At 47.7% G+C, this 26,188-nt stretch overlaps 3 protein-coding genes across 11 annotated transcripts in view; 1 reads left to right on the top strand and 2 right to left on the bottom strand.

Moving 5' to 3' along the window:
- Window positions 1–3,174: 3,174 nt before the first annotated feature.
- Window positions 3,175–9,888, bottom strand: KCNAB3 (potassium voltage-gated channel subfamily A regulatory beta subunit 3). Its single transcript, XM_007126600.2, has 14 exons — window positions 9,647–9,888; window positions 8,248–8,291; window positions 8,121–8,158; window positions 7,802–7,881; window positions 6,463–6,507; window positions 6,316–6,360; window positions 6,058–6,101; window positions 5,775–5,861; window positions 5,415–5,500; window positions 5,149–5,269; window positions 4,970–5,064; window positions 4,772–4,892; window positions 4,511–4,599; window positions 3,175–4,205 (listed from the first exon to the last, which is right to left on the bottom strand). The coding sequence occupies exons 1-14, from the start codon at window positions 9,886–9,888 to the stop codon at window positions 4,128–4,130; spliced, it is 1,215 nt and encodes a 404-aa protein (XP_007126662.1). The 3' UTR covers window positions 3,175–4,127.
- A 986-nt stretch (window positions 9,889–10,874) lies between these two features.
- Window positions 10,875–12,522, bottom strand: TRAPPC1 (trafficking protein particle complex subunit 1). Its single transcript, XM_055082063.1, has 4 exons — window positions 12,297–12,522; window positions 12,074–12,144; window positions 11,586–11,724; window positions 10,875–11,289 (listed from the first exon to the last, which is right to left on the bottom strand). Exons 1-4 carry the CDS (start codon window positions 12,393–12,395, stop codon window positions 11,161–11,163), a joined length of 438 nt encoding a protein of 145 aa, XP_054938038.1. The 5' UTR covers window positions 12,396–12,522; the 3' UTR covers window positions 10,875–11,160.
- Window positions 12,523–12,655: 133 nt separating this feature from the next.
- Window positions 12,656–26,188, top strand: part of CNTROB (centrobin, centriole duplication and spindle assembly protein) — a 32,763-nt gene continuing 19,230 nt past the window's right edge. For 4 of the 9 annotated variants that reach the window (XM_055082064.1, XM_055082067.1, XM_028483142.1 and 1 more), the window contains exons 1-9: window positions 12,854–13,899; window positions 14,676–14,760; window positions 15,011–15,092; window positions 15,574–15,730; window positions 16,628–16,744; window positions 16,958–17,074; window positions 17,407–17,505; window positions 18,646–18,882; window positions 19,226–19,360. In XM_055082064.1, the coding sequence (XP_054938039.1) occupies window positions 13,618–13,899; window positions 14,676–14,760; window positions 15,011–15,092; window positions 15,574–15,730; window positions 16,628–16,744; window positions 16,958–17,074; window positions 17,407–17,505; window positions 18,646–18,882; window positions 19,226–19,360 (1,311 nt within the window). In that variant the 5' untranslated portion in view covers window positions 12,854–13,617. Of the gene's footprint in view, window positions 12,724–12,755; window positions 12,778–12,853; window positions 13,900–14,675; window positions 14,761–15,010; window positions 15,093–15,573; window positions 15,731–16,627; window positions 16,745–16,957; window positions 17,075–17,406; window positions 17,506–18,645; window positions 18,883–19,225; window positions 19,361–26,188 lie in introns of those variants that run through there. The other 5 variants (XM_055082066.1, XM_007126602.2, XM_028483143.2 and 2 more) reach the window with 4 other exon arrangements.

Here is a 26,188-nt window from a genome sequence, read left to right as displayed (position 1 = left end):
CTGTTGTGGCCTCTCCCGTTGCGGAGCACAGGCTCCGGACGCGCAGGCTCAGCGGCCATGGCTCACGGGCCCGTTCGCTCCGCGGCATGTGGGATCCTCCCAGACCGGGGCACGAACCCGTATCCCCTACATCGGCAGGCGGACTCTCAACCACTGCGCCACCAGGGAAGCCCCAAGCTGGTTTTAAAAACCAGATTCTTTAAACCCTAGCGAGTAATCTTTTGTGAGGAGGTATATCATTATTTTTAATTATTTCATATCTTTTCAGAACTTCTAAGTTTTATTGTCTTTATGGTCACTTGGGGGAAGCTATCTACTTATACCAATGATGCTGTCATAATTCAGATTTTTTTTGGAACTTCTCTTTGTAATGGTGCTTAGAGATCTCCTCACATCTTTTAATATCTTCAGTTGGTGATTAAATCTTAATCTTTTAAGGTAGATTTGATTGTATAAATGCTCCCAAAGTATTTGACAGCCAAAGCCCTTCTAGCTCTAGACCTGGATATCCAGTTGCCTGCTCATCTTCCTTTCTTGTTTATCAAGAACCCAAACTGATGGTCTCCCTGTCCAAAGCAGCATCTCTTCCAATGTTTCCTACCTCTTTCTTTACTCAACTCCAGAAACCTAGGTGTCATCCTTGATCCCGCTCTCGCTTTCACCTTCCTTTACCAGCTTATCGCTAAACCTGGTACATTTTGCCTCCTATATATCTCTCTAATTCATTTACATTTCTCTACCTCCAGTATACCACCCTAGTTCAGGCTGCCACCATCTCTTCTGTAAGCAGGAGCCTCTTAACCAGTCTGTCCTCAGTCATTCTGGCCTTCTGCAGGCTTGTCTCTACACTGCTTACAGTGATCTTTCCAAAGCTCAAGCCCAATTATGTCCTACCACACACCACTTCCATTCCTGTTAAAAACCTTTTAATGCAGCAGTAGTTTAATAACCCCAAATTCCCATGATACGTGACTTTGCTGCTTCTCCCATCAAGAATTGGGGTCTTTCTCTATCCCTTAAATCTGGGCTCACCTTGTGACTGACTTTGACGAATAAAATGTGGCAGGAGTGATGTTGTGTGAGTTCTGGAGTCTCATTCCTTCAGAGGCCTTGCAGCTTCTGCCTTTGTCCCTTTGGAACCCTGCCCTGAGACCACCACGTAAGGAAGTTTGCTGGTGGATGAGGCCACTTGGAGAAGGGAGGAGCCCCAGCCAATAGCCAGCACTAACAGCCAGGTGTACCAGGGCGGCCATTGGATTTTCCTGCTCAGCTGCCCTGCCAGCTGAATGCAGCCACATGAATGAGCCCAGGTGAAAACCACAGAGGAAGCCCCCGGCCAACCCACAGAATCATGGAGAAGAAGTAAAAGTTTTTAAAAGTTGTTTTAAGCCATGAAATTTTGGGGGTTGATCTGTCATGTATCGATAGATAACTGATTTAGAGGGTTTCCTACTGTCCTTAGGATAAAGATAATATTCTGAAGTGCCCTATAAGGCCCAATATGTTCTGAAGCCTCCCATGTCTCACATTCTGCATCTGTTCCCTCTTTAAACATTCTGGCTTCGGAGACCTTTGGCTAGTTTGTTCCTTTCTGCCACAGGCTTTCTTGTATGCTGTTCCCCTAACCCTCTTGCTTTCACCTTAGTAACACCCACTCATCCTTCAGCTCTCCATGCAGCCTCACTATGTGAAATACCCACTGTAGACTCTGGTAACACCACATACTTTCCTCTGGACTTCGGACAACCAAAGTTTGTGTGTGTTTGGGGGTTACTTGTTACTTCTTTGCCTTTCCCATCTGTGAACTTCACAAAGGTTGTTCTGAGTCTGGTTTTGTTCACCACTGTGTCCCTGTGCTGTACTATAGTAGGACTCAATAGATAAATACTTGTTAAATTAATGAACGAGGTGAGTGATAAATATGGTAAACGAGGGAATTCCCTGGCTGTCCAGTGGTTAGGACTCTTTCCCTGCCAGGGGGAACTAAAATCATACAAGCCACGCAGCACGGCCAAAAAAATAATAATAATAAATTATATATATATATAAACACATATATAAACATATATATGTATATATCGTAAACGAGGTGTGACAATAAAGGACGATTCCTTACAAGGGGTTTCTAACTGTCTCTGAAGGTAATTCTAAGAGGACTTTTTAAAATGTTTTGAGCAATGGGGTAGGCATCATTAAAATAAGTGCACAACCCTCCAAGGTAGCTGTTTAAGGAGAGTACTATTTTGAATTTATAAATTCTTGTATGTTTGTTACAGAATAACTAACAATAGTCACACATTTTTACCTCTGTTTCCTCCACAGTCTTCCAAAATGAGTGGGAGATGATAGGAGTGGATGTAAGTATTCATAAGTTAATGCGGTTGGTTGCTAATCCAGGAAATGGCATGCTGCTGACTTCTCTCTTTTGAAAATTGGTTTTATTCTGCTCTCCCAGCTTCGGGATCAAGGAAGGGTGAGGATGGGAAGAAGGGAGATGGTGAGGTTATATTTTAAGGGAGGCAGAGCTCATCCTACCCTGCCTTGTGATCTTTAAAGGTTATAACTTTCCACCCACTTTGTGTCCCAGGGAAATCAGAGTTCTTTGGGGAAGAATAAGGGTAAGGATCTAACATAATCCCATTTGCTTCTGCTTTTCCACCACTCTCACACCTGATCTTTGACTTGTTTTCTTTTTTTTTTCTTTATAATATTTCTTTTCCCTGTCTCTGTATCATTTCAACCATAGACCGGTTTTCATTTTACCTCTCTTTCCCCAAATCCCAAAGCCTCAACCTCAGAAGCCCCTCCCCCTCAGCCACAGGAAAACCACCTTGATAGTTCATTGGCATATGTGTGGGTATCAGGCAAGAGGGAAACAAGACGAATGGCTAATATAACTTTCAAAACAAAACAAGGATCAGAGTATCAGAGGGAGGAGCAACAAAGCTATGAAGCCAGGCCTCTGGGTTCTAAGGAAGAAAACTGACCGGGAGGATCAGGTGCCTGGGTCCTTGCTGAGAGCAGTTACTAGGAGCATGATGTCTGGGTCACTAAGGTAAAGGAGCAGTGGAAAGGTAGTACAGGACCTTTCTAATGGCAGGGTGCTAGAGGCCCAGATACGTGAGACTGAGATCCTAACCTCTCAGCCCCCAGCAATTTCAGACGCGGTAAGTGATGATCAAGCTGAGATTTTATTTACAGTTCCCTGGGAAGTCTTACACAAGAGGGGCCATCATTATTGCTTTAAGATTATTGCCAGGAGGAAGACTACAGTCCTCCACTGCCAGGTAGGGAGTCCTGCTCAAGGCTCAAAAGTTTATCCCCAGACCTTTTTATGTCAGCCCCATTTCTCTGCCGTGACCTAAAGGCTGTCATCTTTTCCTGCGAAGTGCGGCCCAACCGTACTTTCCAAGGGCTTCCCTGGCCACTTGTGCCAGGACAGGCTATACATCGGCCATCAATTTTCCCTCATCAGGGCTTTGTCACTGCACTCCCCACCCTACCCCTCTCAGGCAAGAACAAAGTATCAACACTCTTTGTGGTTTTAAGCCCTCCTCCACCTCCTGGCTGAGGCAGGGTCCTAGTTTCCCAAAGATTATCATTTACTTCCTGCCAGGACCAGCCTGGCTTCCTTTGTAACGAATGTAAGAGCCCCATCTCCTTTGTCCCAGATGACATCAAAACTCACTTCATATTAGGTTGTTACCCCTTGATGACATTTCAAGGGCCACTTTTGAGGTACTCTGCATGGGTCTTGAATCTGCCTTTTTTTTCCCCCTGGGCCTCGGCGATTAGGGGAAGAGAGAAGGGAGCGAGGCCAAGTGGCAGAGAGGGGACGGCCCAGTAGCTCATGCCCAGGATTAGCAGGGAGGCCTAGAAGAACGCAAGAGGGGGCGGCGGACTACTTTCCCTCTCAAGCCCCAATGCGGGAGGATATGGCTTTGTTCATGCTTTCGGTGCTGTAGCCGGAACTCGTTAGTGGGCGGGGCCTCTCTGGCTCCGGCCGCTGCGTGGAGGGATCCGGAGCGGGAGGGCGGACCGGGAGGGAGGCGGGGGCGGTGGCGAGGGTGGGGAAGCGGTGCTCGGGGTGCAGCGTCTCCGGTTTGGGTCCCTGCGCCCCGGACGGACTATTTCTTGAGATGCGGTTTGTTGCCCAGGAGCCCTTCTATCTCCATCACCGTCTGCGGGGTCAGCTGACTTAGCACCTGGAATTGAATGGGGTGGTGGAGAGGGCAGTGCATGCAGGGTTGCTGAACAAGGGCATGAGGTTCGAAAACCCGGGGAGCCGCGCAGCGAAGCCAAGTGGCAGGGAAAGAGTCGCAGCTGTGCCCCTGCCTCACCGTCTCGCCCTGGGACCTCTCATTTGCCAAGCGAGGACATTGTAGTGGGTGACCTCACAGGCCCGTTCTGGGCTGGACAGCAAGGCCTTGCTTGACTGCTGGGGCAGGGGACAGAGATGGGCTCTGGCTCTGACACCCCCCTCACGGCCCCCTCACCCCTTCCCCCTCACCTGCAGGGCGCCCAGGTGTTCAATCAGCTGCTCTGCACTGGACACCCCCAGCAAGACGGAGCTGACACCCTCACTGCGGAGACACCACGCTGGGCCAGAGAAGGAAAAAAAAAAAAGAACTGGTGGGAAACAGTGAGCACACAGACTTCAGAGGTGTCTCCGAGGAAGAGGGTCCTCCCCAGAGACAAACCAGTCTGCGGTTTGGTAGCGTCTCAGGAGGAGACAAGGCCTCTGCAGGGTCCAGGGCTGGCAGTGTCTCACCAATAGCAAGCTGCGCCACGGTGCAGCCCAGCTGGTGAGCGATGGGGAGAAGGTCCATGACTTTGGCTTGTTGCTTCTTGCCATCCTCACTCTGCACTTTGTCTTTGTGCCACTGGTAGCCCTGGAGGCCAAGGAGAATCAGCAAAAGACCATTCCTCAGATAGTCCACTCCTGCCGTCCTGAGCCCCCAGATCTCACCTTGATGTTGACCCTGCAGGTATCTGGGACTCGCCCATCATACTTGCTAGTGATGAGGCCACAGGCCAGAGGGGACCAGGTGACTGAGCCAACACCTAAGAGGAAGAGGATTGGATGTGGGAAAGGGATCTAGGTGATGGTGAGGCCAAGGGAAAGGTAGGGATGAGGGGACTTCGAACCAATCTTGTGGTAGAGCTCTGGCAGCTGCATCTCCACCTTCTGTCTCTGAAACAGATGGTGCTCAGCTTGTTCACACACTGGCGGAATCAGGTTGAACTGTCTGGCCATGGAGTAGGCCTCCTGGGTTGGGGTGGGGAAAAGATGGGGGTCAGAGCACTCCTTCCATTTTCTTCCACTCCCCCCTCCTCCAGTAGAGTGGGGTTTGGAGTGGCCATGTGAAAAGTGGGAACAAGTTGTAGGACGGCAAGGTGGGTGGCACACTCACCATGATTTCTGCAGCCCCCCATCGGGATGTCCCCCAGTATAGGGCCAGGCCCTGGTTGATGACATAGGTCATGGCTCGCACAATCTCTAGGCACATAGGAGAGGGAGAGCCTCACTGTCAGACCCCTGGCATCCTGGGTTCCAGATTTGCAGACCTCTGCCTGCCCCACCAAGGCCCCACTCATCCCTGTGGAGTCAGAGAGGTTGGTATCTGCTCTTCACCTCCCTCCCTGTCCAAGTCTTGGGGTCTGAGCCTCCACTGTGGAGCTTGGGAGGCCTCTTGAGCAGGGGCTGGCTTCTGCTGAGGGTTTGAGAAGTGCTCAACTTTGAAGGGCTGTCAGGGTTGGGGTGCTGCTTTTACCCTCCATGGGACTGTTGGGGTCTGAGCGATTGGCGAAGATGATGTCCACATATCCCAGCTGGAGGCGTTCCAGGGATCCTCGCAAGCCTGGGGTAAGCATGGGGCGAGGAAGGTAAGCTCTTCGGCTTCAGTTTCCTAAGAATTTAGACCTTATCCTTTTGCCATGGCCACCTAAATCCCAGCTTCCCTATTCAAAGCATCAGACTCAGAGCTTCAGAGAATGTTCCCAACTCCTCTGGCTTCCATACCCAGCCACCTCCAGTTCCCAGCCTCTAACTCTTACCCTCAATGATGTGTTTGCGGCTCAAGCCTCGCTCAGTTTCTGCCCTGTAGGAAAAGGTAAGTCAAAGATGAGGTGTGTCAAAGATAAGGGACCAGGGCTGGCCTGGAATCATGAGGAACTGGGATTTCAGGGGTCCTCACAGGCAGGATGCAGACCTGGGGTAGCAGGTGCAGGGACTGCTGTCCCCACCCCCATCCCATGCACCTTCACACAGTCTCTGCAGATCTTCTCCCCAATTATAGTGAGGCAGCCACTTACTGTCCTCCCCCAAAAATCTTGGTGGTGATGACATAGCTTGATCTCCTGGAAAAAAAGAGAAATGGTAGAACGAGCAAGAAAAGGATTTTTAGATGATCATGTCCCCAGCAACCTCCCGGCCCTCCCCACCCACCCAACATGTCTTACCTCCAACCTTTGCTCTTGAGGATGTTGCCTAGGGTTCTTTCAGCCCTGGAAGGAAGACAGTGCAGAAGCACTGACCCCTCCAAAGAGGATCAGTTTCTTTCCCTCCTCCCCACGTTTCCCTTCAACTAATTTCCTCTCCTGTAAAATGGTGCATAAACGAGGAGCCCATTGGGCTGTCAGCCTCATCCTAGACTAAGTAAGAGGGGCTCCCAATCTAGGGTTATAGTCGTATCGTTTTCATTCATTCATTCAACAAATGTCAGTTGTGCATCACTGTGTACCAAGCTCTGTTCTGGGTGCTGAAGGGATAGAATAGGATGAGAGAAGAGGGACCAACTACAGTGGAGCCAGGGAGGACACTGCCTCGTCTGGTTCCAACTATTTGTATTGCCCTCCCCCTTCTTTTAGTCTCTGTAAAGTTCCAGCCATCCTCCAAAATTTAGCTTGGATTCTGCCTCATTTTATGGAAAATGTTCTCTGATTGCTGTAGTCTATGGTCAGTCCTTGTCAGCTTCCGTAGCTCTTATTGGCTACACAACTTTTTGACACTTAATCATGAGTTAATGTGTGACAAGTCTTAAGTTATGGTGGGCTCTTAACTGAAGTGTTACTGTTATTTAATCTTTCCTATCTCTTTGTCTTTTGGTTTGTTTGTTTAACCACTTAGGCTGTGAGCTTTTTTGAGGGCATATTGATGTCATCCTTCAATCAGATACCTGCTCTGTGACAGGCTCTGCATAGGTACTTAGGTGACGCGGGAAAGAGCAAGACAAGTTCTGTGGAGGGAGGAGCCTCCCAGTTGAGCAGTGAATATGGCCTTGTAAACGAGTAATTGATGAACTCTGTGTCAGAGGGTAGTGTAAAGTGCTTTGGGAGCTGAGGGGGATAGTGTCCAACTTTGGGGAGTTGGGCAAACACTTCTTGGAAGAGCTGACATCTGGGACAAGTCTTAAAGATAAGTAGAAGAGTTTGCCAGAAGAAGAGGCAGGAGTAGTCATCCTAGGTTTTTACTATTTCCAGCGTGAAGCCATGTGTGCTGTGGTATATAGCATGTTTGAAATTTAGCTTTGTCATCCTCACATAGTTGCACATAAATGATGTCCAGGAAATATTTGTTTGTTTTATTTCATTTTGACTGCACAGTATGCCCCATTGCCCTCAAAGCTGGAGAGAGACAGATGTTGGGACTACAGTTCCCATAATGCTTCGGGGCCCCATTGGCTGAAAGGTTGGAATTTAGTGATGCAGAATTCCCAGGGTTCTTTAGGGGGAAAACCAAAAAGCCCTGATATTCTCTCAGCCTTCCAAGTGTAACTTAGTCTTTCACCCCAGTCCTTACTTTCCTGCTGCATACACTTCGGTGGTGTCAAACAGGTTTACGCCATGCTCATAGGCTACTGTCAGCACATCCTCTGCTGTCTAAGATGGTGAGAGAAAAAGTTGAAGATAAGCAACCAGCCTCTCAGTTACCTTCCTTACGGCATTCTAGCCCATCAGACCTCAACCTTGGTTTCCACATTCACTCCCCTTTCCCAATCCTCCAACCTCAGGTCCACCGTTCCGCATGCTTGTTGTCCAAACCCCTGTGCAAGTCCATTTCCCCCCTTTTTGGTTCTCTCATACCCCCTCACCCTGCTTCTAGGTCCCATCACTTATACCTCATCTGAGATCTGAGAACCAAATGTGACCCAGGTACCTACAAGAGAGAAGCCAGGCAAGTGAGACCTGTTGGGGCAAGCCATGAAAGAACGCCCCTTCCCTTAATTCCTCTTCTTTCTAACTCACCTAGGCCAAGGCAGGATACCCGAAGACCAGACTTTCCTAGGTTCCTGCAGGACACAGAGGCAGAAGGAAGGGGTAGAGCCTCCATTAGGAACATAGATTATCAGCCTCCAGTTCCTCTCCTTCCAGACTGAGATGCCCTCAGGGTGTCTCAGTCCAAAGAAACTAGACTCAGTGAGCCCACTGAATTGGGCAGTGCTATGGCTGTAGCAAGGGTGAACAAATAATGACTGTTCCTCTGGAGCCACTGTCCAGTGCCTCTGTTCCCTCCTATCACATTGAAGATGCGCTGCCTGCTTAGCGTTTCTGCTGGTGGGTCTTGTGTTTATTTGAGTCATCTCTGGGATGTGTAGAGTCGGGGGTGGGGGTTGGCTGGGAGGAATGCGACTGGCTTATTGTGATGAGTTTGTGAAAACAGATCATCAGAGAGTGCTGTGCTAAAGGGCAGACACAGGAGTGGAAGGGGTAAACCAAGTCAAGTTCAGGCACTCAGGCAGGCAAGGATCCTTGGATAGGCTAGGCAGGCGGGCCTCCAACAAAAGCAGGTAGGACACCTGGGTGGAGAGTATGAGAGGAAAGACCAGTTCTCCCACTTCCCCTCTCTACTCCCTCTGCTCCTGTTGGCTGTGAAGTCTGTCTTCAAACCAGAGAGCCCCTCCTCCCAAGGACCCCCCACCCAGGCAGTCCGCTCAGCTTCCCAATCAGGGCCACCACATGGAGGGGATCAAATTCCTCAAGTGACAAAGCCGGGTCACATCAGTGACCTCTGCTTACTCTCAAGCAGGAGCCCCTCCCCTCCCCCTACTGGTAGTCCTGAGAGCCCGGCGGTTCTCTGAGATAAAGTCAGTTACATTTCCGTCCATCTTTCCCACATGGCCCCTGTCCCTCAGCAGGGGGTTGAGAGATGTGGTCCATCCTTCCAAGGGCCCCACTTCCCTCCCCACCAAGAAGGGTTGCAGGAGACCTTGGGGCATGTGGGGGCAGTATCTGGGTCAGGCACACTGAGCAGGCCAGAGTGAGAAGCCGTTTCCTTCCCCCATCTTCCCAGGACACGACCCAAGGACACTTCATCCCGGGGGTGGGGGGGTGGGGGTGTGTGTGTGTGTGCAGCCTGGAGATCCGTGCATCCCTCGTCTTCCTGAGGGTAAGGAGGGAAGCTTAGGAGCATCCCCTGGGTCTGACAGGCCTGGTCAACCTTGGTAAACTTGATTTTCTACTAGTCGGGGGTATGGACGGAGAGCAAGAGAGGGCCCATGTAAGGGAGTGCCAGTGATGGGAAGAGGAGATGGAGTGAGCCGGGACCTTCTTAGCGAAGTTTGAGGGGGTCCTGGAAGCATCCCAGGAAGCCTCAGGGGTCAGGAAAGGGGAGCAGATGTGGCGGGCTGCCCGGCCACCCCCATACCTGTATTTCATGCCAGTGCCTCGGCCGGTGCTCTCTCGGAGGACCCCAGCGGGCGCTGGGGGTCGGGGGACCACTGCGGCCCGGGCCTTGGGGCCCGACCCTCCTCCCCCCGGAGGATTCCCATGCCCCCCGCCGACCGGCCCGCCATTACCGCCCCCGGGGCCCGGCCGGGGTCCACACAGACGGTCCTCACTGCTCCGGCTGCGAAGGTTCTGCTCGGTACATGCGATAGACACCTGCATGCCGACTGGCCAAGGCGGGGGAGGGGGCTCCGAGAGGGCGGGAGGAGGAGGAGGAGGGAACCGGGAAGCTCGAGGGGAGACACCCGGGGGTGTAGTGGCGCGAGCCCTAGAAGAGCGGGAAGGCTGAGGAGGTTGCGGCGGGAGCAGCCAGGCAGGATCCGGCTCGCGGGGGCGGGCTGCTGGAGGTCGCGGGGTTTGCGGCGGAGAGGAGAAACGCGGGGGGCGTCACGAGTGGACCGATTAGGATTCGGGGGTACTGGCGCAGGGAGGAGAGGGGGAAATGGACGAGGGTAAAGGTCGAGGGCGATCCTCGGAGGGTAGGAACTTAGGGACGGGTGGGGGGTGGCCGAAGAGAGATGCCACCTCAGCCCGAACCGCAGCGGGACCCGATAGACTCCCAGCCGCGTCGGCTGCGGGCCCAGCTAATCAACATGCAGGCACCGCCCCCTCATCTGCATAAATATGCCCGCCTCCCAGCCAAAACCTGCCGCTCTTCTGCATAAGCCCCACCTTCCGGAGCTCCGCAGCTTGGGTGTTCTGTGGGCTCACAGGAACCGGAGAGCAGAACCGGGAGGGTGGTTCTACTCTCTGCACCCCGGGGCCAGTCGGCCTTCCCCCAACCCAGTGGTTTTCAATCGGGGAGCTATTTTCTCCCCTAGGGGACATTTGGCCAGATCTGGAGACGTTGTAGACTGTCACGATCCGGGGGCGCGCGCCCGGGCGCGCGCGTGAGAGAAAGAGAGAAAGACATGGAGATGTGCTACCAGCATCTAGTGAAAGGCGGCCAGAACAAAGTACACAGCAGCACCCCCCCACACACACACACACACCAAGATATTATCCAGCCCCAAACGTCAATAGTGCCGCTGTTGAGAAACCCGTGGACAAAGCCTCTTTGCTGGCTCAGGGGATGTGAACACCCTGGTTCACGCCTTCATGAGAGGGGTAGGCCCCGATCGACCACTGAAACTAACACGCTCAGGTCGCAGAGGGTGATAAAAAGTTTATTCTGTACTTCTCCCAGCGTCAGGTAGGTGATAAAACTGGAGAGAGGGCCTGGTTTGGAGGTGTAGAGACTCCAGTAGGCTTCCTTCCTGTGATGGGAAGGGCACCATGGAGGGCTTTTTAGGCTGTTCCTCTGGGAGGGCTGCCGAGGGGCTTGACGGGGATGGAGGAGCTGGGGCCGTGGGGCTGCCAATAGGGGCCCTCAGGTGAAACAAAGGGCCCCAGACAGACAGGGATTCTTCTGAGGGGCGAGGTAGAGTGCTTCCTTCAGCCAGCCCGGGCGGAGAAGAAGGGCAGAGAGCGGACGTAGGAGTCCAGTCGGGAGCGGAAGAGCTCACTTTGCACAGTTTGGCCCAGCGGGCACAGGGGATTCTTCACCACCAGCTCCACGTACAGCTGTGGAGGGGGAGGGTGTTAGAGCCAGGCTTTGAACACTTCTTGTTTTCAACCCCAAACCTACTATAACCTCAAGGGTGTGTGAATGCACAGCGATCAAGGGCTGGAAGGCAAACCCTCCTTGGGGAGAAACTGGTGGTGGGAATGTATAAGGACCTAAAGGGTCCCAAGAAGTCTGACTTCAATAGAGATACAATACAGTAGGATTAGGGCAGGGAAGCTGAAGGAGTCTTGGGGCTCTAAGTGGCCATGGCTGTTGAAGCTTCGGCGGAACGGTCCGAGGGGCTGGCACTGACCGCACTGTAGATGTGGTGCAGCACATCTCGGATGGGTCCCACGCCCAAGTCAGTGTTCATGACAACCTTGATCCCAGTGGGCGTCTCGTAGTAATGCAGTTTGTAACGGCTAGTTTGGAAGGCCAGGAAGCCGTCCTTCCTGCAGAGAGGAGGAGGATGTTAAGGAATAGAAGCGAAATCTCTCCCAAAGAGATTCTTCTGATCTCCTCTAGATTGACTCCCTCTTCTCTAAACATGTCGTTTGTAGGAGCCTGGTTGACTAAAGACACCTCCCATCTTCACCCCTCAATTTAGCCCCGTTGCCCAACCTCTCTACCTTCAGATCTTCCCCACCGCCGCTCCTGCCAGCTCCTGCACTCTCGCCCCGGACTCAGCCTCTCTCTCTATCTCCTTACCCTCTCTGGGGGCCAAAGCCCCTTCCACTCCAGAAAGTTTCCCCCACCCCCAAATTCCCTCCCTCCCTCAACAACCCCTCTGACTACGCGTACATGTCTAGCGGGGACATCTTGCTGACAAACGAGCGGATAGAGAAGAGCATCCCGTACATCAGCTTGTACTCCTGGAGGGAGAGGGGCAGAGTTAGCTCTCGGTTTTTAAAGGAGCCGGGGTTGGGGTGGGAAGGAGCCAGGGTTTGGAGAGAAGAAGCTGGACTGGGACAATGTGCATTTGGAGATGTGAGGTCACCCGGGTTGCGCGGGGCCCTCTCGTCACCTCCTCCTTGGGGATCCCCGCTTGCTTCTTGCGGTGCCACTCGCTGTAATGCAGACACACTCCATTCCGGTCAAACAGGTACAGGTTGTGGACAGTCATCTGCAGGGCAGAGAATGTGAGCCTCGCTCCAGGACCACCCACACCCCCTAGGCGCCAGTTCCCAGCCCTGGATCCCTCCAACCAGACGGGCCCCTCCCCCGAACTCACCGGAACTTCTCCGAGTGCCCGTCACTCGATACTTCCGGTTTCCGCGGAGCCCCGCCCCACCGGGTCTGCACGCTCTAGCGGCGGAGCAATAACCCCACCCCTATACCTCTCTCAGCCAATCCGTGGCCGTCGGATACGCGCACGCGCGTCCAGGCTCTCCGGCTCCAGGAGCTGCGAGACGGCTGAAAACTAGGTGTCCTGGGCTGTTGACGTCATCGAGGCGAGCGAGGCGGGGCTGCGGACGGTGGGCGGGAGGCTGCCAACGGTTTTGATTGTAGGGAAGGGCGCGAGAAGGGGGGTGTCTTGGTGTTGCCGAACTGGGGCTTAGGGGAGGGGGGCAGTCCCTTGTCCCCACCTTGGCCGACTGCGTGGCCGAGGACTGGAGGTGTGGAGAGTAGTTGGAACGGGGTGGTCAGGGTAGGGGATCTCAGGCTAGGCTTGAGCGCGGCGTACTTTTTCGGGACGTCTGAGGGCGTGACTGAGTGTTCACCAAGTTTCTTTGGGGATAGTAGGGAGGGAGGGATTCTAGGGACCTTGCTATGGCTTTCTTGACAGGAGGGATCGCAGGGGATATACTAGAGAGTTGACCCTGGGTAGAACGAGTGCAGTGGGAGGAGAGGGGAGGTGGGGAGCATGAGGTTCCTGCCCCTCTGAGACCACAGCCAGTTGAGGGGCAAATAAGGCAGCTGGACGGAAATTAGGCCTCTATTGGATTTGGGTCCGTTTCAGTTTGCACGTTCTGGGTGTGAAAACTTAAGAGCTCAGTTGACCAGTGATAGCCTGTGCCAGAAGTTGATCTGCAGCTTTCAGTGCTCCAGAGGAACTGCAGCAGATCTTCTGTCCCCACCCTCTCCTTGCTGCACCCTCCTTTTCCACTGTTACCAGGAGCTGTGGAAAGAAATCCTTTTGCCCTCTCCCATGGCCTCTGGAACCGTTGGAAACCTTTCCTCTAACCAGAAAGGCTCCATACCCTCATTCAACAAGAATCCTTCACTTGGAGTCTTCCTCCTTTTTCCCAAATCGTCCTTCTCGGGGTACTTTCCCCCTGGGCTCTCCTAAAGCAGAACCAGGAGTTCCCAGCTCTGCTGTCTCCAGTTGTCTCTTTCCTGTACTCATGGCCACATCAGCTACCAGCCCCAGTTCACCTCTCCGGACCAAGGATCTCCTGAGTGATTCATCAGAAGCCCCTGGGCTGAACCAAGCATCCTCTGAGGTGACCTCCCAGCTGTATACTTCTTTGCACGTCAGTCGTCAGGCAGAGAGCACAGCCCGAGCCCAGCTGTTTTTGCCCACCACCTTCCCACCTCCTCATGAAGTGTTAGATGGCTTGGCCCAAGAACTGAGTCACAGCTTGTCGGTTGGATTGGAGAACAACTTGAAGAAAAAGGTGAGGGAGGTGTGTCTTGGAAACCTCTAGGGTCTTGGGATCGGGGGTGGTTAAAAAAAATAGCTTTACTGAGACTTGAACTCCTATTGTTGGATTCCAAATTCCTTTTAACTACACAGTCAGTCATGCTTGTTCCTGGGAACAAATGTTTATGAGGGAGAGAGTGGCCTGGGCCACCATAATTTGGAAAGTTGTGAAACTACTAGCTCTATTTTTTTTTTTCCTTCAGAGACACCTGTGGGATAGGTTGCTGTGCTTTAACTGGGATGTGGGTGCTGGGAGTGAGGATAACATTTCTTCATCCCCAGAGGGAACTAGGGACTTAAGGAAAATATGCTGAGATCCTTCCAGCCCAAAACTACTTTGATCATATGGTTCAAAATTTGGCATGTAAATCATTAAAACATAGTTTTTAATCAATTATACATGTTATAGATAGATAGTGTCAGATAGAGCAGGTATCATAACCAATCTGCAGACTGGTTAGGCCGCCCAGAGTTTGAAAAACTGATAGCCATGGACTACAGAGTTTTTAGACAGGATATTTGCTCTCTAGTTGGCAAGAATCCTCACCACTCTTGTATTAAGGTGCCCAATTAATTCATTTACATTACCTGTCTGGCTTCTGTAGACATTTGAGTTTCTTACTAGGTCAGTCCTATTTTTCTTGTTTTCCTAGGTGTGAGAGTAAAAATTCTTGGGCCTTAGGGGCTACTGGATGCCATCTACCCTGGCAGTAGGTAGATATGGATTATTGCATCTGATTTCCATGTTGCTTTTTCTAGGATGGTTCCAAGCATATCTTTGAGATGGAAAGTGTTCGGGGTCAACTCCAGAGCATGCTCCAAACCTCACGAGATACGGCCTATCGTGAGTGAACCCCTTCCCTATAAAGGAGAACCTAGATTTAAGGGGTGGGAAAAAGTGGAGAAAGGAAGCAGGATGTGTGGGGGGTGGCAACCTAGACCTCGGAGATAAGAGGTTTCTGGAGGAAAGGTTCCTGTTCTTTGGGAGAGGGCAGGAAGAGTGGGTGAAGTAGAAAGGAAGGACCTCTTCTTCAAGTGGTCCCTGTTCCTGTCCTTACCTGACCCTGGTTGTGGGCCTCTCTGGCTGCCCACAGGGGATCCCGCTACTCCAGGTGCCGGCTCAGAGAGACGGGAAGAGGACTCCTTTGACAGTGACAGCACGGCCACCTTACTTAAGTGAGTTTTTCCCTGGGGTTCTCCTAGCTGACTTCCTTTCTTTCTTGGAAAGCCAGGTGTTCTAGTGCTTAGTTCTCCCTTTACTGCTTTTGTATCTCTTAAGGACCTAAGATGCTTGTCACTTAGCTTTCAGTTTTCATCCTTTGTCTCCTTTCTTCTATCCCCTTTCCTCTTTTGGGAACATGGGCATCTGCTGCTACCTGGCTCTCTCCCAGCTTCTAGTCCTTCTTCCTCCAGAAGAGCTAGTTTGTTTCTGCTGAGACTTGTACTGCAGGGAGTGTGGAATAGAGGAGGGAGCACTACAGAGTGAATCACAGACCTGCATGCTATCTATGGCTCTATCACTTATCTACCTAGCTTTGTAACTTTGGGCAAGTCTCCTGCCCTGAGTTTCAGTTTCCTCATTTGTAAAATGTCACAGTTGGACTAGTGGATCTCGAAAGCTTTCCCAACCCTAATATTCTCTACCTGATTTGCTCAGCACCCGGCCCCTGCACGACTTATCTCCATCTAGCTCAGCCCAAGCCCTGGAGGAGTTGTTTCCCCGCTACACCAGCCTTCGGTCAGGGCCCCCGCTCAATCCCCCGGACTTTCAGGGGCTGAGAGATGCACTGGATTCAGAGCATACCCGTCGCAAGGTGAGATATAAAGGCTTCCTTTTGATAGCAGCAAAGATTAGAAAAGGGGCTGAAGGTTAAGGGCCTGCAGGCTGGGACTTTGCTGAAATGGCTCTGCTGGAAGGCAGGCCTTCTTTGACCATCCTAGCTAGCTAGAATGGCACACCTCCCCTCCAGGTATTATTCCCTCAGATCATTCTGTTATTTCCTTCATGTAGTTTATTCAAGTCTGATATATCTTCTTTGTTTTCCCCCTCTAAAACCTAAGCTCCGTGCAGGTCACACCTTATCTTGTTCAGCACTTTCTTCCTAAAGTCTAGAATATACCGAACTCATAGAAATACCCTGTGCATGTTTGGTGAATGGACAACAAACTTTGTTGGCTTGTGCAAAGCTGCCAGTGATATAACGAGCTTTGTTTCTGTGAGCCTCAGCCTATCCGAAGGAGGCAGAGAGAGGGACAAGGCAGAGGAAGAGTCGGAATTATTGGTTGTGTTGTCATTTTTGGAACCTTCTCTTCCTCCATTTTAAACTTCCTGGCCATGAATGAAAGGCTTTCCCCTTTGTCCTTGCCATGTTGAATCGTTGTGTCCAATATGCTTCTTAGGGCAGGAGTAACTTCTCACTCTTCGCAGCATGGGCTGCTGCGCCCCTGCCAAAAGGTTCATGGAAATTTTTCCCAGGCGATCTGGAAAAGGGAAGAGGATGGAAACTAAGCCCCTACTTCCTGAGGTGGTAGAGGAAGGTGTTGGAGGTCTTAGGCTCCAGAATTCCTGATTCTCCTTCCCCAAACCTGTTCTGTTCTTGGGACCCAGGCTCCCTGTCTCCAGCCCATTTCCCCTGTAGAGGAGCTGGAAAGTTTGGAGCTTTGGTCAAACTAAGGATGGCAACATCCAGACTCCTCCTCCTTCTTCCCAGCATTGTGAGCGCCACATTCAGGGCCTGCAGACCCGCGTGCTGGAGCTTCAGCAACAGTTAGCTGTGGCCGTGACTGCCGACCGCAAGAAAGATACCATGATTGAACAACTGGACAAGGTGCCAGGGCAGTGGAATGCGGGTGGGTCTCTCCACGGGGGGCACCGAGGAATAGTTAATAGGGGGAGGCCAACCAACATTTCTTTGTTCATGTTAGGAGCCGGGGCAAGTGGTGGGTTAACTGACTACTGGGAGAAGGTGACTGTTGACCCTGCTCCCGTGGGCTGAAAGAGGGCAAAAAAATTATTTGAAATTCTATCTGACTTTCCTGAGACCCTGGCCCGCGTGGTGGAGGGCTGGAACCGGCATGAAGCTGAGCGGACAGAGGTGCTTCGGGGACTCCAGGAGGAGCGCCAGGCAGCTGAACTCACTAGAAGCAAGCAGCAGGAGGTGTGCAACCTGGGTCATGGGGCTTTAGAACGTAGGTCACCGACGGCTGGATGGGAGAGGGTAGAAACAGCTCTGGAGTCAGGGTTCCTGACAGATTGACCTCAATCTTGCCGTAGCTGGCCCGACAGTTCTTGCTTCCTCTCCCTTCAGTGTTTCTGCTGTCAAACTTGCGTGGTTGATGTCTTCTCAGCTTTCCTCACGCCACGTGGTCTTCTCTCTGGCCCCCAAGTCATTTAGTTAACTCTTGCTTTTAGAGTTTACGTTGTTAATGATTTTCGAAGTACAGGGATTCCCCTCAGTTCCTCCGTCCTGTGTTCCTCTCTCCTTGAAAGACAGTAACCCGCCTGGAACAAAGCCTTTCTGAGGCCATGGAGGCCCTGAATCGTGAGCAGGAAGGTGCCAGACTGCAGCAACGGGAAAGAGAGACACTGGTGAGAATGCTTCCTGGGTTAATTCCGGTAGAGGCTGTTAATTACTTCTAGAGGGATACGGTCTTTTGATGGATTGTGGGAGTTCATAATTTGAGTTGCACCAGGGCAAAGTGTGTTCTTTAAAACACAAGTTCTGGGGGCTTCCCTGGCGGTCTAATGGTTGAGACTCTGTGCTTCCACTGCAGGGGGCACGGGTTGAATCCCTCGTCAGGGAACTAAGATCCCACACGCCTCGGTGGCATGGCCAAATAAATAAATAAATAAATACATACATACATAAAAGAAGATTAAAAAAAAAAAACAAAAAGACTAGTTCTGCTAGATACTCTACAGAAAGTAAGCTCTGCCACCAAGTAAGTTTGAGAGACTCAGCAAATTGTATCTTCATTAAAATCATTTGGATAATTATTTTTAAATACAGATTTCTGACCCTTTCCCAGAGGTTTTGATATATGGGGGGTTGGGGAGCCTAAATATTTTCAGAAATTTCCTAGGTGATTTCGTTCAGCCAGGTTTGAGAAACCTGGTCTATGGCAGACCAGAAAAAGTATGGGATGAGACTTACTCACGTTTCTAATTGCTGAAATGATAAGATTACCCATGTGAATTAGTAGCCAGGTTTAGAATTTCTTGCATGCATGACGCCTGCTTGCTACATGCATGCTGGTACTTATGTTCCTAACAGGCTACATCCAAGAGCGCTGATGGTGGCTGCTGGTTGGATAGTGCCTGATTGTAGGCTGGATTTTCTAGTCTTTATGGAATTTCTTTTGATGACGACGGTGATAGCTATTATATATTGAGTACTTACTACATGCCAGACACTGTGCTAAATTCTTTACATATGCTTTTAACTTTAATCCTCACAAGGTAGACTGTAATATGCCCACTTTACAGATAAGGATGTGTGCCTCAGAACACAAAGTAAATGCAGAGCTGGGATTCAAACTGAGATTTGAACCCAAATCTACCTAACTCTGGAACAGAAGCTCTTATTTACCATATAATCTTGTGGGCTTGTTAACTCTTGTATTTTAACAGATATAATTCTCAGCGGGCACATTGGATGGGGGTAAGGGGGGCAGATTGCTGGTCTCTTGAGGGCATGCTAAGGATCTTGGTTTTCTCCTGGGGCTATAGGAAGAGGAAAGGCAAGCTCTGACCCTAAGCTTGGAGCTGGAACAGCAGCGGTGCCGGGCCCTGCAGGAAGAACGGGACGAGGCTCGGGCTGGGCAACTCAGTGAGCGTCAACAGTTGGAGACACTTCAGGTGGCCCTAGAAGAAGAACGGCAGACCTGGGCCCAGCAGGAGCATCATCTTAAGGAATGCTACCAGGCACTGCAGGAGGAGAGCCAGGCTCAGTTGGAAAGGGAGAAGGTAAAAGTGGCACTTGGGGAATGGGGGAACAGATGAAGGACAAAATAATTGAATGAGACAGATGTCAGAAAACGCGATGTAGTGGGCTGGGATGGAGGGTGAAGAACTGTATGTGGGAGAGAAGATTGAGAGTGTAGGGCCTGCAGGAAGGGCTGGGGGCATCAAATACATGGAAGGTCGAAGAGTGAGATTCAACAGAGATGAGGAAATAGGTCACATGTGAGGAGAGAGGAAGCTTGGTTTTTAGGGTATGGGAGGATGAATCGGGGAATAGAGGTAACCGGGAGACAGGCAATGAGGTATAAACTTAAGTTTGATTTCTCTTTCTTATGGGAACGCCCAGAGGGAGGCCCAGGCAGCCCGGGAGGCCCAACAGCAGCTGGCATTGGTGCAGTCTGAGGTGCGGCGGTTGGAAGGAGAGCTGGACACAGCTCGGAGAGAGAGAGACGCCTTGCAGCTGGAGATGAGCCTGGCGCAGGTCAGGAGGCAGAGGTTCTTGAGGAGAGTTCCTGGTGAGGAGACGTAGGTCTGAGGCAGAGTGACTTTCAGGAGTCAGCGCAAACACTCCCATTTCTAACTAGAATTTTGACCTTTATGGGCCTCTCTTTTTATGCATAAAGTGTGTGGTAAGGGCACATTAATGAGTTTCTGAGAGACTTTTTTCCTTATTATAATGGTTGACTTAAGGAGACACCCAGTTTCTGGGTTAGTGAGGCCAGTGTTTGAGAAAACACACTTTTACTTTTCACCTGGCCCATTGAGTTGGAGGGCTGACCACATGGAAACTAATTTATCATGGAGGGCCAAGGGTGAAGACGTTAGTAAAAAATTCAGTAGCAATTTATACGCTGCTGTACCCCCTGAACTGATGCTAGCTGTGCGTGTCTGTGTGGGCATTCAGTAAACCTATCGAACGGTCCTTCTATGTAAGCTCTGTGCTGGGATAGTCCTAACACAATAGCCCCGGCCGACAAGGAGCTCACCAGATAGATGGGGAGTTTGTCTAGCACACATATTTTTGAAGGAGTGTGATAAATAAGAATTTAGAGTAAGGAGAACTCTTTACTCAGACGTCATCTTCCTAGTGAGTTCTTCCCCAACCACACTGAGTAAAATCTGCAACCTCTGACAATCCCTGTTCCCTTCCCTGTTTAATTTTTCTCCTACTATACTACATGATATACCTTTTTATTTATTTTACTTAGTATTTAATTTTTTAAAATTGAAGTATAATTGACTTACAATATTGTATTAGTTTCAGGTGTACAACACAGTGATTTGATATTTTTATATATGTTACCAAGTGATTACCATGATAAGTCTAGTTACCATTTATCATCATTCAAAGTTATTACAATATCATTGAATATTCCCTATGCTGTGCATTATATCCCTGTGACTTATTTATTTTATAGCTGGAGGTTTGTACCTCTTGATCCCCTTCACCGATTTCACCCATTTCCCCACTCCATCTCCCCCATAGTGTATCTTGTTTATTTTCTGTAAGGTGCATGAGGGCAATGATTTTTGTCTATTTACTGTTAAATCCCAGAGTAGCTCCTGGCTTTAGTGTTGTTCATGTCCTCCATTTCGTTATTGTTCCATCGATTATTGAAAGTGGGGTGTTGAAGTCTCCAGCTGTGGTTGTAGAACTGTCTGTTTTCTCCCTTCAATTCTGTCATTTTTTTTCTTCATATATTTTGGGGCTCTAATATTAGGTACACATATATTTATAACTGCTATATCTTCTTAATATAACCTTTTTGCTTAAAATCTATTTTGTCTGATATTAATATAGCCCCCACCCCGTCTTTTGTTTACTATTTGCATGGACTATCTTTTTTCATTCTTTTACTTTCAACCTTTTTGTGTCTTTGTAAAGTGAGTCTCTTGTGGACAATGTATAGGTGCATCGTTGTTTTTTTTTTTTTAATCCATTATGTCAATTCCTGCCTATTAATTGGAACATTTAATCTGTTTACATTTAAAGTAATTACTGATAAGGAAGGACTTCTGCCATTTAGCTGTTTGGTTTTTTATGTCTTAAATGTTTTTGTTCCTCAGTTCCTCCATTACTGCCTTTTTTTTTTTTTTTTTGATAGTTTGTTGATATTTTTGTAGTATACTGTTATCTTTTCCTCTTTCCTTTTCTGTATATTTTTAAAGTTATTTTCTGAATGATTACCTTGGGATTACAATTAACATCTTAAAGTAATAATAACCTAGTTTGGATAATACCTACTTTAGTTTCAGTAGCGTATACTCTGTTCCTATATGTCTCTGTCCCTCCCCCTTCATATTGTTATTGTTACAGATTTGTAATTATTGTTTTATGCCTTTGCCTTTTAAATCATATTGGAAAAAAGGAGTTACAAACCCAAAGTACAATAATATAGGTTTATATTTGCCTATGTAGCAACCTTTATCAGTTGCTTCATATGGCTTTATTTCTTCATATGGCTTCAAGTTACTGTCTAATTTCATTTCATTTCAGCCTGAAGGACTCTCTTTAGAATTTCTTGTAGGGCAGGTCCACTAGTAATGATCACCCTTAGCTTTTATCCATAAGGGAATGTTTTAATTTCTCCTTCATTGTTGAAGAATTTTCCTCACATTCCCCCCGCCCTCCCCATATAGAATTCTTAGTTGACAGTCGTTTTTCTTTAAAACATGTTGGGACTTCCCTGGTGGTGCAGTGGTTAAGAATCCACCTGCCAATGCAGAGGACATGGGTTCGAGCCCTGGTTCGGGAAGATCCCACATGCTGCAGAGCAACTGAGCCTGTGCGCCACAACTACTGAGCCTGTGCTCTAGAGCAGTGTTGTTCATGTCCTCCATTTCGTTATTGTTCCATCGATTATTGAAAGTGGGGTGTTGAAGTCTCCAGCTGTGGTTGTAGAACTGTCTGTTTTCTCCCTTCAATTCTGTCATTTTTTTTCTTCATATATTTTGGGGCTCTAATATTAGGTACACATATATTTATAACTGCTATATCTTCTTAATATAACCTTTTTGCTTAAAATCTATTTTGTCTGATATTAATATAGCCCCCACCCCGTCTTTTGTTTACTATTTGCATGGACTATCTTTTTTCATTCTTTTACTTTCAACCTTTTTGTGTCTTTGTAAAGTGAGTCTCTTGTGGACAATGTATAGGTGCATCGTTGTTTTTTTTTTTTTAATCCATTATGTCAATTCCTGCCTATTAATTGGAACATTTAATCTGTTTACATTTAAAGTAATTACTGATAAGGAAGGACTTCTGCCATTTAGCTGTTTGGTTTTTTATGTCTTAAATGTTTTTGTTCCTCAGTTCCTCCATTACTGCCTTTTTTTTTTTTTTTTTTGATAGTTTGTTGATATTTTTGTAGTATACTGTTATCTTTTCCTCTTTCCTTTTCTGTATATTTTTAAAGTTATTTTCTGAATGATTACCTTGGGATTACAATTAACATCTTAAAGTAATAATAACCTAGTTTGGATAATACCTACTTTAGTTTCAGTAGCGTATACTCTGTTCCTATATGTCTCTGTCCCTCCCCCTTCATATTGTTATTGTTACAGATTTGTAATTATTGTTTTATGCCTTTGCCTTTTAAATCATATTGGAAAAAAGGAGTTACAAACCCAAAGTACAATAATATAGGTTTATATTTGCCTATGTAGCAACCTTTATCAGTTGCTTCATATGGCTTTATTTCTTCATATGGCTTCAAGTTACTGTCTAATTTCATTTCATTTCAGCCTGAAGGACTCTCTTTAGAATTTCTTGTAGGGCAGGTCCACTAGTAATGATCACCCTTAGCTTTTATCCATAAGGGAATGTTTTAATTTCTCCTTCATTGTTGAAGAATTTTCCTCACATTCCCCCCGCCCTCCCCATATAGAATTCTTAGTTGACAGTCGTTTTTCTTTAAAACATGTTGGGACTTCCCTGGTGGTGCAGTGGTTAAGAATCCACCTGCCAATGCAGAGGACATGGGTTCGAGCCCTGGTTCGGGAAGATCCCACATGCTGCAGAGCAACTGAGCCTGTGCGCCACAACTACTGAGCCTGTGCTCTAGAGCCTGTGAGCCACAACTACTGAGCCCGCATGCCCCAACTACTGAAGTCCACGTGTCTAGAGCCCGTGCTCCACAACAAGAGAAGCCACCGCAATGAGAAGCCCCCGCGCACAGCAACGAAGAGTAACCCCCACTCGCCGCAACTAGAGAAGGCCCGTGCGCAGCGATGAAGACCCAACGCAGCCAAAAATAAATAAATTAAATAAATTTTAAAAAAACAAAAAACAAAAACAAAAAAACATGTCATTCCACTACCTTCTGGCCTCCATGATTTCTTAGGAGAAATCAGCTATTAATCTTATTGAGGCTCCCTGGTAAGTGACAAATTGCTTCTCTCTTGTTGCTTTCAAGATTCCCTCTGTGTATTTGGCTTTTGATAGTGTGACAATAATGTGTCAGTGTGGATCTCTTTGAGTTATCCTGCTTAGAGATTGTTGAGTTTCTGGGATGTGTAGATTTATGAATTTTATCAAATTTGGGAAGTTTTTGGCCATTATTTCTTCAGATATTTTTTCTCTCTTTCTCTTGACTTCCCTAATGCATATGTTGGTATGTTTGATGATGTCCCATAGGTACCCCAGGTTTTATTCATTTTTCTTCATTTTTTTTTTCTTTTTGCTCATCTGACGGGATAATTTCAGTTGCTTATCTTCAAGTTCATTGATCCTTTCTTCTGCCTGCTGACATCTGCCATTGAGCCCCTGTAGTGATTTTTTTAAAATAGATTTTATTTTTTAGAGCAGTTTCAGGTTCACAGCAAAATTGAGTGGAAGGTACAGAGATTTCCCATATACTTCCTAACTGCAGCCCCCCACAGCTTCCCCTATTAGCAGCATCTCCCACCAGAGTAGTACGTTTGTTACAGCTGACACATCATTATCACCTAGAGTCCATAGTTTACATTAAGGTTCACTCTTGCTGTTGTACATTATATGAGTTTGGACAAATTTATAATGACATGTATCCACCTTTATAGGATCATACTTAGTTTCACTGTTCATCGCTTCCTCCCTTTAACCCCTGGCAACCACTGATCTTTTTACTTTCTCCATAGTTTTGCCTTTTTCAGAATGTCATATAGTTGGAATCATACAGTATGTAGCCTTTTCAGATTGGCTTATTTCACTTAGTGATATGATTTTTTTCCATGTCTTTTCATGGCTTGATAGCTCACTTCTTTTTAGTGGTAAATAATATTCCACTGTCAGTTTATCTTTTCACCTACACATCTTTGTTGCTTGTAAGTGTTGACAGTTTTGTTGGGTTCTTAAAAAAATATTTATTTATTTATTTATTTATTTGGCTGTGCCAGGTTTGTTCCCGGACCGGGGCACGAACCCATGCTCCCTGCATCGGCAGGCGGACTGTCAACCACTGCGCCACCAGGGAAGCCCTGTGTGCCAGGTTTTAATTGTGGCATGCGGGATCTTCGTTGCCACCCGCGGGATCTTTAGTTGCAGCATGTGGGATCCTTTCGTTGCGGCATGCAAACTCTGAATTGTGGCATGTGGGGTCTGGTTCCCTGCAGGGATCGAACCAGGGCCGCCTGCATTGGGAGTGCAGAGTCTTAGCCACTGGACCACCAGGGAAGTCCCAGTGTTGGCAGTTATGAGTAAAACTTCTGTAAACATTCATGTGCAGGTTTTTTGTATGAACTCCTTTGGGTAAATACCAAGGAGTGTGGTTGCTGGGTCATATGGTAAGGGTGCGTTTAGTTTTGTAAGAAACCACTATAGTGTCTTCCAAAGTGAGTGTACCATTTTGCATTCCCATCGGCAATGAATGAGCGTTTCTGTTGTTCCACATCCTCACCAACATTTGGCATGTCAGTGTTCTGGATTTTGGCCATTCTAGTAGATGTATAGTGGTATCTAGTGAATTTTTCATATCATCAGTTGTACTTTTCAGCTCCAGAATTTCTATTTGGTTCCTGTTTATAATTTCAATCTCTTTAAATCTCTTTATTGACACCCCCTATTTGTTCATACTTTGTTCTGATTTCCTTTAGTTTATTGTCTAAACAGCTCATTGAGCATATTTAAGACTGTTGATTTTACGTCTTTGACTAGTAATCCCAATGTCTGGGCTTCCACAGGAAGAGTTCCTGTTATAGTCTCTTTTTCCTTTGAATGAGTCGTATTTTCATGGTTTTTTTTGGTATGTTTTGTAATTTTTTGTTGAGAGCTGTATATTTTGAGTATTATAATGTAGTAACTCTGGAAATCATATTTTCTCCCTCCTCAGGGATTTCTTTTGACAGCTGCAGCCGTCTATTTGTATAGTGACTTTTCCAAATGGTTTTTGCAAATGGTATTTCTTGTGTGTGGTAATTGACATTTCTGTTCCATTATCTCTGTGATTAGCCTGTGATCTAACAGGTTTTCTTAAATGTCTGGACTCCCTCCTGCCAAAAAAAGTGTACATGTCTCTTTATTTATTTGTTTGTTTGTTTATTTATTTATTTTTAAGATTTCTTTTTTTTTTTTTAATCTACCGTGCTTGCTAGCCTGGCTAGGCTCCCATTTTTCCTTTACTTTGACCTAGTAATTCCATACTGTTTCATTACCTCTTTGATACTTTTTAGGAAGAGATGTACATGTATATACATATATTTTAAAAATATCTTATTCAACTTGTTTGTTTTTGTTCAGCACAGCAGTTACTCTGAATAACAATCTGCCAGTACTAGAAACATGATCTACTCCCTCTCTTCTTATACTTTGAAATAGTTTGTAAGGTTGGATTTAATATGTATTTCTTGAATACTTGGTATTTGACTTGATTTTGCTTCTTGAATGTTTCTGGAAATATTTAGGGGGACTTCCCTGGTGGTCCAGTGGTTAAGACTTTGCCTTCCAATGCAGGTGGTGCGGGTTCAATCCCTGGTCAGGGAACTAAGATCCCACATGCCTCTTGGCCCAAAACATAAAACAGAAGCAACATTGTAACAAATTCAAAAAAGACTTTAAGAATGGTCCACATTAAAAAAAAAAGGAAAAGGAATCCTTTAAAAAAGAAAAAGAAATATTTAGGCTTTTATTTCTTCTTGAATTATTTTTGGTGTTCTCTTACCTATATATATATCTATTCAGTCTAAATTTTCTAATCTATTAACTTAAAGTTGTTCATAATTTATTCTTAATGTCCCTGGCATCTTTTCTACTTTTTCATTCCAGATATTGTTCATTTGTGTCATTTCTGTCATCATCTCTTTTTAAAACCATCTTACTTATGATTTAATT

Source organism: Physeter macrocephalus, unplaced genomic scaffold (assembly GCF_002837175.3).
Source record: "Physeter macrocephalus isolate SW-GA unplaced genomic scaffold, ASM283717v5 random_8, whole genome shotgun sequence".
Taxonomy (NCBI): Eukaryota; Metazoa; Chordata; class Mammalia; order Artiodactyla; family Physeteridae; genus Physeter; species Physeter macrocephalus.
The sequence above is the reverse complement of the archived record's forward strand: the minus strand, read 5'-3'. Positions and strand labels throughout refer to the sequence as shown.